The 11,791-nt window shown below is 39.3% G+C and overlaps 1 protein-coding gene across 1 annotated transcript; it reads right to left on the bottom strand.

Moving 5' to 3' along the window:
• On the bottom strand, positions 1 to 7,504 carry slc13a5b (solute carrier family 13 member 5b). Its single transcript, XM_041047200.1, has 12 exons — positions 7,374 to 7,504; positions 6,157 to 6,285; positions 5,937 to 6,073; positions 5,450 to 5,670; positions 5,130 to 5,310; positions 4,911 to 5,033; positions 4,579 to 4,791; positions 4,350 to 4,456; positions 4,110 to 4,231; positions 3,372 to 3,533; positions 2,150 to 2,287; positions 1 to 1,427 (listed from the first exon to the last, which is right to left on the bottom strand). Exons 1-12 carry the CDS (start codon positions 7,470 to 7,472, stop codon positions 1,302 to 1,304), a joined length of 1,758 nt encoding a protein of 585 aa, XP_040903134.1. The 5' UTR covers positions 7,473 to 7,504; the 3' UTR covers positions 1 to 1,301.
• Between the last annotated feature and the right edge of the window lie 4,287 nt (positions 7,505 to 11,791).

Below are 11,791 nucleotides of genomic sequence, written 5' to 3'. Positions count from 1 at the left end.
TTTATTGCAATTCAGACAGAATTCATTATTGCAGTGAGACATTTCACAGTGTCAGCACATACTGTATTGACTGAAATATTGAAAATATGTTTACAGTACAGTAAGTCAGTATGTTTGTACAAGGCAGATACAGATTTCTTACACTTGCAGTGATGATTCATCTCAAAGTTCAACTGATGCTGGAAGAATCATATAAATATATATATAGTCGACACAGGTCTCAGTCAGGTCAGGTCTCTGCCATAATGTGAATATTAGCCCATCATCTATAAAAACCAAAATAGCTATAATGACTCACAATCTTTGATACTTTGAATCTGTTTTGGGAGATGTGAATGCAAAACTCAGTATTTAGAAGTGGTAGTGGAAGAAGTATTTGACTTAAATGAAAGTAGTAAAACTATAATATTATAACAATCCATTGCAAGTAAAAGTCTTGCATTCAATATTTTACTTAAGTGAAAGGCAGCAGGACTACTCTTGTCGTATTATTACATGTAATGTTATTGGATTATTATTAACATATTAACAAGTAGAATTTTAATGGATGAGGTGGGGCGTTTTAGTATACAGTAGTTTTACTGTATGCAGTTGGGTAGTTTAATCTGTAACAATTTATCATATTTTCCAAAAACATGTTTTCAATATAAAATGTTAATTTGAAAAGTGACTAGTAACTACAACTGTCAGATAAATTCAAAAAGGACAAAAATTTCCACAAGATATGAAGTTAAGTAAAAGCAGAAGTGGCATAAAATGTAAATTCTTCAGTGTACAAGTACAAGTACCTCAAAATTGTACTTGAGTGCTGGACTTGGTTATGTTCTTAAATTATACAGTATGGCTTGTTGCTATTATTATTATTATTGGCTACATGTGACTGTCACATATCTTAGACCTCATGGGTCTCTTCATTTAAGAGAGTATAAAAAGAGTATAAATACTGAGAGTACATGAATCCTGTCATTCTGTTTTACGAGCGTGAGGGTTCTTTCTTTAACGTGTAATTTCATTATGATACAACGTAAGCAGAAAAAAAAAGAAAAAAAGATTTTAATTCAATTCCTCAACCACTCTTTCTCTCTTTCATTCCCAATCATATTCATCACCACTTTCTTTCGCAAGCAATTCTCAGGTGTCAAAGCACACGAGCCTTGTGGGGCTTGTATCCTAACAGCAATTGGACGTATGAGGTCCACTGTGTGGTCCTATGCTGTTGCTCTGACCAGAGATCTTTGTGTGGCACTTGTGGACAGGGAGGGCAGGGTGTGCATGGATCATCTCCTGTGGCAGAACCAGGCTCACACCCCAGTGACATTCGCCCAGACGGGGAAGGAGTCCAGGTGAAACATGGCCTTTCCCCAGCTGTTAATGGCCAGTGTAATGCATAGGATGCCGATGATGTTCATGACTATTCCTGTTCTGGCCTGGTGGAGAAGAACAGTACACAGTGATCTTAAAGCAGTAGTTCAAGATTTTGAGAATTACACTTATTAGTTTTCTTGAGTTAGATGAGAAGATTGATACCCCTGAAGTCATTTTCAATACCTGATGAGGATCTCTGTTGTTCTTCCTCTTTTAAATTAGATTTGCTATCAGACCAGCATGCAGATCTTTCTCCAAGCTTTTGCCTTCAGTTTGTTTATTGATCCAGTACTTAAAAGATTTTTGGATGCATGCACGCTACACTGTTTGTAAAATACATATATATATATCCATTTGGTAAATATAAGACTACAACCAGCAGGCAGTTAGCCAGTTAGCTTAGCATAAAAACTGGAAACATGAGGAAAAAACTAGCCTGGCTCTGTCCAAAGATAAAGTTGCACTGTTAAGGTGTGGCCACACCAGCTGAAATTGTTTCAGACTGAGCAAAACATATGCTTATCCTGATGCTTATGAATTTGCTTTTATAAAAAAAAAGGATATAGTCATATCCGAACACACCTTAAGAGTGGTTTCGATTGTCTAATTGGATATGTGTATTTCCCAAAATGTCAAATTATCCCTTTAATAGTTTCAGGTCACACCCACAAGTGACTGTGCGCGTGGGTTAAGAAATTTTAACAGTGTAACAGTGGCCTTAAAGTGACAGCATCTTCAACATGTAATTTAGTGAATAAGCACAGCAAATCACTGCCAAACTCACCATGTCGGCAACCTTGAGGTATCCATAAGAGAAGACTATGGCGTTTGGAGGCGTAGCAACAGGCAGCATGAAGGCAAATGAGGCACTCAGAGTACAAGGCACCATGACGTACAATGGATTGATTCCAATGGACTGAGACTGCAATAATCACACAGAAAGCTTCAACAGGCTGAGACAGGGATGAACACAGCCTTGATCACAAAATCCTTCACTCCTCCAGCTGACTATTTTTCTTAAACCGTAATCACTGACTCATAACTCAGGGTGAAATGTGTGCAATTCTAAGTGGAGTGAAAACTCTCATTAGGTGGGTGTAATTAAGATGTAATTCCTGCAAGCTTGGGGCTGAGTCATGATATCTAAAATAGAAAAGCACTACATATGTAGCGATAATGGCAGACTACTAAGATTCAGAAAACATTACTCTGTGGAATTTGCGCCTGAATTACATATCCCACAGCACAGTAGCTTACAAGTGCACAGTAATTTCTGGTTCTCAAAATAAACAAAGGTTGAAAAGACTTAAACTTTATACTTAGTCTTCTTTAAACTGTAGGCTGTATATCAGGTCACCACGATGACAGTGTTTTGTCTTGTCAGATGTTTCTTGTTTAAATCAAATGTAAAAGATTCACTTGACAGGTTGACACAAAAAGTGACATGCCACAAGCCATGATCGCCACAAAGTGTCATCTCCCCCCCTTTCAGCTGCATATAACTGAGCTGATGCTGTTCTCTGTATACTTTCCACCTCTACTTTCACGAGGGTTAGACACCCTTGTGCACCCACTTGACTTTACCCTCTATAAATATCTATGTGAATACCCCTGCTTGGCAATATCTTGTGCAACCCAGCTTTGCTGTTCTCTTGAGTGCTCAATTAGTGGGCACAGTAATGCCATTCTTCAGCAGTAGTGGGGTGGGCACTATCACAACTCACTGGGCAGAATTGGTGTGTTTGGCAGGTTATTAATGGGAGGAGGGGCCCAGGGAAGGGGACCAAACATATTCAGCCTGAATGACCAATTAGATGGGTGTCCAAAAAAGGGAAAAAGGGCTTTTTCCCACTGGGAGTGGTTTCAGTCCTGGACACCAATTGGATAGTTGGTTCAAAAGACATTACACTAAGGAGCACTATCTCACTGGACCACTGCTGCTTAACAGCATTGTCTGTTTCCTGTAGTCTGAGATTCTGCCTCCTTCACTCTCTAAGAGAACTTACCATTGAGGCCAAGACAGGTAGAAAGAGCGTCGCAGTGGCCACATTACTAGTGCACTCGGTGAAGGTAGCAATCAGTAGGCACAAAATGATAGCAATTGCCCAAGGAGGGATATTTTGCAGTGGAGTCATTTGATCGCCCATCCACTTTGAGAGTCCCGATTCCTAAAGAGATAGACATGACGTAAACATGTTCAGGGTTAAAGTCTCTCCTTTAAAAGTGCACTGTGTGTGTCTACAGCTATACAGCCAAGTTAACATTTGCTCATTTACTTTGAGTACATTCTAAACCAGGTTTGTGTACAAGATACAGTATCCTATGCAATTTTTTATAATATTTAATAAAACAAAAGCAACACATTAAGAGGAACATCTGAAGTGGCAGCAGGAAATGTTGCATTTGTATTAGCAGTAAATAGTACAGGTCTGATCCGGTGTAAGGAAACTAAACCCTACTAGTAAGTCTGATTTCAATGAGATGACATTAAAAGCAGTAACACTGTATTACAGATTACACATTTCCTATGAATCCCTAGTGCATAGGAAGGCAATCTGAATCTAGTGCCGGAGTGATGGACTCCACCACTAAAAAAAAGGTTCTAACGACGGTAACTTTAAACACAGTCAACTATGAAGTCATCAACACATTTTCCCTTCCAGATACATTACTATGCTTACCATATTGTATGTAAGCGCCTGACCCACTTTCCCATTAACATGATGACTGTCATCGCCACTTACTTCACTGCCCTTGGCCAGAGCAAAACCCCCTCCAAGAAGAAGCACGATGCCCCATGGTAACTTCTTTTGGGCAACTTTCCAGGTGAGCAGAGGTGGAGTTGGGCCAGCAGTTTGATGGGTTACTACAGATCCAATAAAATCAGTGTCAGCCTGGAATCACTGCACAGTCTCCGCATCTCGAAACTTGGATAGAAATATGGCCCATCATCTACAGTATAGTCTTCCAGCATATTGGCTCACCTGTGTCAAAACTTTGAGTCCTCCATGAACAGAAACGTGGTGGCTTAGAGGGCAGGATAAAGAGAAGGACAGCAATGAAGACTGCCACAGTGGCATCTGTCACATACCTGAGAGGTGGAGTGACGAGAGAATAAACAAATCCACTTATATGAAGGTTTTATCCACATAGATCAGTGTATAAGTAAAAACTAAGTGTAGAATTAGAAATACAAAAATTTTATATACAAACTCTGCTTTGGAGTTGAAGATATCTGTCGCCCAGCCATCGACAAAGCCTGGATCCCTTGTGAACCACATCACCACCAGCAGAGTGAAAACACCCAGAACACTGATCTCTCCAAAGGACATGGGCCCCAGCAGACGATGCTGCTCACGAATCACATTATAGGCAGCAATCTCCTTCTCTGTCTTCACAGACCCACAGCCCCACGTCTTCTTAAAGCTAGCGGGATCACACGGGAAAAAAAATCTTCGTGTCACACTCCCTATGCGGCAAAAGTTTCTTGATGTTGATTCAAGTTTCTGTCACTATAATTAGGCTTTAACCATCATCAAACTCACTTGAATCCCATGAAGACAAACTGCAGCCAAAGCCAGGCCAGTGTGAGCATCAGGATCATGTTAGGAAAGGCAAAGCCAAACCAGGAAGCAAAGTTAATCACATCTCCATTTTGAGGAAATAGTCTGGGGAAAACAAGACACAAAACACAAAACAAATATATTAATTAACAAGGTTGTAAATATTGGAGTTCTACTTAGAAATGATGAGAAAACACTCACTGGTTCATCTGGCCCATGAGCACCAGATTGGGACCAGTTCCTGTAAGTGTGGCGGTGCCTCCGATGCTGGCAGCATAACAAACACATAATGTCATCCCTTTACACATTCTCCGCCTTTCTGCTGCCTCCTTATGCCTGGCAGTCTCCACTGCGGCATCTAAGAAAGTCACCACCACTGGGCCTTCAAAGGAAGAGCAAGGAATGAAAAAAGCCACTGGCAGTACAGTTTTATAAGTATAGGAACTCAATGATGCTGAGTTCTTTAAGGTTTTTTTTTTTCTGTCCAAATGTTTAAGACATTGTACTCGGCCATGACTCACCTTGTCCCTCACTCTGTTTCTCTGTCTGTGGAGCCTGTTTGCTGTCAGTCTCTGATGTCTGGACATCCTCCTCTGAGCTGAGGATCTGAGGTATTTCTGCCTCACTGTTGTTCAGCTGTTCCAGCACTGCTTGGACAATAGGCACCATCATGGCTGTGGTAGCCGTGTTACTGATCCACATGGACAAGAAGGCTGTCACACCCATGAAACCCAACATCAAACTGCCAGTAAGATTAAAAAAAAAAAAAATGTTAACATGTTAGTGGCCTTGAATTGAAAGAGGGGACTTTGAGTGTTTCACAACAACCAACAACAAAGAAAGACAAAAACATTTATGATGGCAATGAAAAACTTGTACATGATTTCCTTATCTGTATCAGGTGTTTATGATGCCACAGCTGATTAGAAACTCTTTGAAAATGTAGATCTTAAAGATGATGAGCCAAACAAAGAATCTGCTGTAAAGGCGTGAAGCTGAGCCACTCACAGCGCTGGACGCACACCAACAAAAAGCAGCACCCTCAAGGCGATGCGCTTGTGCAGATTCCAGTGCTCCACAGCAACCGCAACCATCAGCCCCCCTACAAACAGCATGTTTGTGTCCTTCAGGTACTGCATGCACACCTGAAACAGCAGGGTTACACAGAGCAAGATGTGAGTGAACAGATATTAGAAATTCTGCACATTGCTGCGGTTATCTCACTTACGTCTTTGGACTGCATTATGCCAAACAAGGGGAAAAGGAGAGCTGGGAGGAGAGCTGTTACAGCCAGTGGCAGGACCTCTGTGCACCAGTACACAGCCATCAAGATTATCACGTAGGCACATTCTGCCTCCTGCATGAAATGTAAAACATGTAAAAACATACTATCAAATGCACAGACACAAACACTTTTTTTTTTTCAAATTATTTAGTTAAGATCCCTTCTGAAAAGGTGCCATGTAAGGTTCAAAAAAGTTTCTCTGATCATTAAGTATTACATATTTTATTAATGGGATGTTATGATGGTTCAAAGAGTAAAGATAAGAGTATTTTTGGTCCAGTTGTTTCTGGTCACCTGCTTGTACATTTGCCTTGACCATAATTCTGAGCTCAATAAACACTGTTTGTATTATGATTATTATTTTATTGCATAGTCATTTGCCATGTTTTATTTCCCTGCAGCCCGTTTGATTAAATTTTTCCAGCTAACGGGGTGCCTTGATTGCTTGTACATGACACTCATCAGAAATCCTTTATCTTCAGTTTTTGCAAAAACGCAAAAAGAATCATAACCTTTGTCTATTATCAGTCTGAGTCTTCATCTCTCCAAAGAGCCCCTCTGTTCATATTAGACTCAGGCATGCCTCTACTCTGTGTCCTTGTCTGTGCCTATCATAACATGCTTGCAGCTTGCGTGCATGTGTGTGTGTCACATGTAGCGGTAGCAACGTGGACAGAGCCCTTTGACTCTGTTTTCCCACGCTGGACATGACCCTTCATGTTAACAACAAGAAGTTAAAACAACAGAACTTCAGAGTGAACCAGCCTCAGTCAACACTGGACAGTTCTCATACATTTTGCCCCGAGTGCGCTGTGCACTTGTGAGCCGCATCAACAGGTGTCAGAGTGAACCAGAGCAGACTCATTCATTTAAAGAGCATTTTTAGGAAAAAAAAAAAAGTCTATGCCGCACCGAATTTGCGCATGAATTTAATTGCTTCGTGTGACAAAACTGCATGCACACAAAGTGAAATGTTCCCTTGATTGGATTTTAAGATTATAATTTAAGAAATTCTGAGTCGCGTGTATGTTGCCAAATAATTATTAAAAAAAAAAAAAAAATTATGCCAAAACGAAGAGCCGCCAAATTTCTTCACTTTTATCAGTGTGGCGAAGTTGAATCTAAATTAATGTATTGTTTAATCCAAATCATTTACATACCGGTGTCCCGATCACTAAAGGCAGTGGAAGAAGAAGAAATGGAGTTGAGAAGAGGACAAGCTCATTCTTAACGGAGCGAAGATATTTGAAGAATGCCATCCTGCAGGAAAACGGAGAAAAGGAGGCTTTCGCACCACGGATCGCGCTTTTGAGGCGCAGGGGAAAGGAGGAGGGGGAGTCCCACAGCAGATAAAGGAGAAGCGAATCACAATGAGGAGAGAGAGAGCGAGAGAGAGAGAAAGAGAGCAAGGGAGAGGGAGAGAGAGAGGGAGGGAGAGAGATGTGCTGGGGCACTCACACCAAAACAAAAGAACCGATTATTCATGAGATTATTCAGAGAACCAACAAAAAAGCAAACCTCCCAAAGAAATCCCAATCTTGAAAAAAATGATCAGTGATGCTGCCTGGACTGCCAATGAGTAAACTTCAGAAAATTTGAGATTCCTGCAGCTGCCAAGTCATATTGTCAGGTGCTTAACAGCTGAAGCCATTACTTCATTAACTTTTTCAGTATAATGAGGAGGATTCTGTCAGCAGTGACCTCACTGAGTTTACTCATATTGGTTTCCTTCTTTTAATGAGCATATGATGAATACTTAAATTAGATCAGACTATCAGTATGTCTGTGACACACCATAGTGTGAACTAAAATCTCAATGACAAAGAACAGGATTATACAGATCACTGTCAGGAACATATCCGCCTTTGTCTCGTGACACTTTCTCCCACTCAGTTTTCTCCAGAAGCACCAAAGCAATAGAGTTCCACATAAAGGTCACTCATTTGACAAACTATGATTAAGTCATTTGAAGCATTGTTACTCCACTGCTTTTAGTTTTATTAGAAAATAATAAATAATGGGCCGGGATTGCAAAAATACAGAGGTAATGAATTCAGATTATAACAGTGTGATCCCACCCACCAAAGAAAAAAAATATTGCATTAGTCAGCCAGTGCCAAACATGGTTGCTACGGCCCAGTGGATATTCTCCAAACAACTCTCCATCATGTAACATTAATTATAAAAAAATACTAATAAAAATACTAATGATAATAATCATAACAATGATACTGAAATTTCTGCAATAAAACTTCTTGTAATATGTGCACTAATAAAGTAAATTACATATCACAGTTGTTTCTGTAAAGAGTTTCCCCTCTTTCTTCTGTGTTTCTGCTGACCTGAATACCTCACCCCATTTACCCCTCACCAAAAACATCTCTCTTCCGCCACAGCCTTTCAAATATCTGCAACTCCAAGGACACACAAATTATCACCCTGAGTTTGTTGGTTTCAATCAGATTTAAGAGCCATTAAACTGTAAAAGAGATTTTCACAGTACAATGTGATAGGTTCACAATACTTTAATAAATGTGAAACTGGGAGAACTATTGTGAACACGCATGCAAAATCCTCACAACTTCCTAAAAATCATGAGCATTTGAATAGAATAGAATAGAATAGAAATACTTTATTCATCCCAAGCTGGGAAATTTCGCTATCACAGCAGCAATACACAGGCACTCAGCCTCCAAACATAAACCTCTAATGGTAAAAATAAACAGTATAGACATTATTTACAGAAATAGGAATTTAAAATAAGAGTACATTTGAGCAAATTGAACTGACTTCCATTTGTGTGTATTAATGTATTCAAGTGGCTGTTAAAAGATTCTGTAAGAAGCTGACAAATAATTTGAACTGATGATTTTATGTATGGGACATTCGGTAACAATGTAATGTCTCCTCATGCCAGGGGAAAGTGTGGTTTCCTCAAATGTGGTCTACTGCATGCTGTGTAATTACAGTTCTTTACCAGCAGGCTTCGTGTTTCCATATCAGAACAGTAGTGTGGATTTTCCTTTATTGCATTGTGTAAGTCACACAACTGGCCTGGTTGTAAATGCAACCCTGTGGTGTTTGTTCAACATTTTGTGGGACCTAGTTATCTTGGTTTAACTTCATGGCACACCTAACATTTTGTTAATTTGTTCAAATTACTGTGCTCAACTGTCAGTGAGATGATTTTTGGTACAGAAAAATCAATAAAATGGAAAAGTCCTGTGTTGTTTTCTTTGTGCTGGTGAACTTGAACCTCCTACTGGCAAAAATAATCTTTCATTCCACTTCTCCCATCTGAGATTTACCGTTTTGAAAAAAGACCTCAAACCTTTTTGTGCAAAATGTCAATTCTCAGAGTGACCATACACACAAGAGTCTGAGGGTCATCTGAGTCTGTTTGTACCAAAAATTGAAGAATGCTGGATTAAACTTGAACAAGGAGAGGAGAAAATAGTTTCTGTGCTATGAGGGGAAATATAAAGTGTGTGCTAAATGGCTACATGATGGTGCTCTCTGAATGAAAAAGTAGATGAACAGGCAGAAGATATAACCTTGCTGGCACAGGTAATAATGGCAGAGGAAACAACTTTTATCTCAAGGCAATGTGCTGTGAGAAATGGGTTTTCATCATTTACAAAATATGTCATTTTTTGTTTGAAAAATATCTGAAACGTTTGCTTCAACTCTATGAATTGTTTGTTTTTCTTGTTGAAAGGGGTATCAAAGGTCACCTCAGGCTATCTTCAAAGCCAACAGAAAACCATGTAACCCTTATACTAGTGAATTGATAACATGACAATCGCATTATTTTGAGTGATGTGATACAATACAAAAGTATTGCATTGTTTTGATTTCAGCGCTTTTGTAATGCAAAAGCGCTGAAATAGCGCACTGTGCTTTGGAGACATGAAACACATTGTGCCTGGCAGTTCTATAAAACAACTGAGAGCAGGACTGAGAGGAGAACATGAAATGCTGAGCCAAGGAATGTCATGTTCTTTGGCTGTAGCTTTTCTGTAAAAGTGCTGACAGTAATTATGCTGCATTGGTGGTATGCTGAGATGAGAGAAGCTTTTAATTTGTTTCCCTGTAATTGTGAGTCTACAACACAGTGTGGGATTTCAACATGCATGCCTATAGACTCATTTTTAGCAATTTTGAAGAAATGCAAAATTTGTTGAGCTTTGACAATAACTGCTCTCATTCTGCCACTTTGCTTAATCAGTTGTGCTTTTTAAATCAGTTTTGTCCACTTCTTTTGACCCTTCCTAAAATGAATGGCTCACCATGCCCCCAGCTAAAACATGTACATGAAAACATGCATGGTTAAATGCTGTTTAAAATGTCCTTTGTGCACAGCATTGTGGGCAGCATCCTAAAAGTACCTTTTCTGAAATTGAGTATTTTTAATAATCTGTGTATGGCAATTTGCTCTATTAGAAACTAATTTTCTCCAGTCTCTGTTTCACACATTTATTCAAATCACTGCAAAAAGCCAGCTTTAGTGTGAGTTTATGACAGAAAATAATGCAGTATAAAGGGGAACATCAAAGGAAATCACACATGCACATTAAACTTTATGTGATAGAAATCCTGATTACAGTGTTGAGCTAGTTACTCAGTGATCACGTTTGGCTACCAGCCTTCAGTTATGCACATGACAGCACCACATTGTTTCGTGATACACCAGTGGTATACAGAGTTCCTGACGCAGTAATATTTTTGAAAAAATTCTTGTGGATTGAGACAAAGGTGGAGCCACTAAAACAAAATAAACGAAGATCACAAGACTGCAAATATTCATACTGTATACTGTATGTCTGCACAAGACTGCTGAATACTTGTCTGAGAAATTACTGACATTATGCCACCTTGTGGAGATAACTCTCCCTACATCCCAGTCAGACATAAGACAAGTGATTATTTGTACTGCACATAACAGGCTCTGAACCTGAAGAACTGTCATTTTGGGAAGTAGTCTATGATGTGGTGGTTCCTAAAATAAGATGAAGAAGGTAATTTTCTGGCCAGAAAATTACCTCAGCTCAGCGAGCTTAACAGAACTCTGTAAAAGTTTTAGACGCTGAAAGTAAAGTGAGAATGCTTTCAAAAATAATAACTTGAATAGCTTTTATTTATCAACTAATTTCATACAAAGTGCAATAAACAGAAAAAAAAAAAACCTAAATCAAATCAATCAGACCACAGACACTTGGCACGTAGTTTGTTCCAAGCATCTTGGAGAAACTGTCACAGTTCTTGGTTGAATTTAGGCTGTAAAAGCATCTTCTGTCTGTAGTCATGTCTGTCATGTAGTCCCAAACTGACTCAGTAATGTTGAGATCAGGGCTCAATCACTGCTCTCCATTTCACACACTCACTGAAAAACCAAAGGTGATCGAGAATTTTCAGTTGCTGGCCCTAAACTGTGGAATATTTAGCCACAAACAACTAGATCTTCTTTAAAAGCCCATTAAAGACTCTGTTTTCTTTAGTTTCTCATTCATCATGAAGACCTGACCACATTCTGGTATTAATGTGTTTATATTTTATGTGTTGATTGTGCAGGGCTGTT

Source organism: Toxotes jaculatrix, chromosome 9, assembly GCF_017976425.1.
Source record: "Toxotes jaculatrix isolate fToxJac2 chromosome 9, fToxJac2.pri, whole genome shotgun sequence".
Lineage (NCBI taxonomy): Eukaryota > Metazoa > Chordata > Actinopteri > Toxotidae > Toxotes > Toxotes jaculatrix.
The sequence above is the reverse complement of the archived record's forward strand: the minus strand, read 5'-3'. Positions and strand labels throughout refer to the sequence as shown.

Excerpts from the sequence above, each read along its gene's own strand:
- slc13a5b (XM_041047200.1), bottom strand. The coding sequence starts at position 7,472 with ATGGCATTCTTCAAATATCTTCGCTCCGTTAAGAATGAGCTTGTCCTC. Across the intron at positions 6,074-6,156 it reads GCATAATGCAGTCCAAAGAC|GTGTGCATGCAGTACCTGAA; the intron begins GTAAGTGAGATA and ends CTGCTGTTTCAG. Across the intron at positions 5,034-5,129 it reads CTCATGGGCCAGATGAACCA|ACTATTTCCTCAAAATGGAG; the intron begins GTGAGTGTTTTC and ends TGTTTTCCCCAG.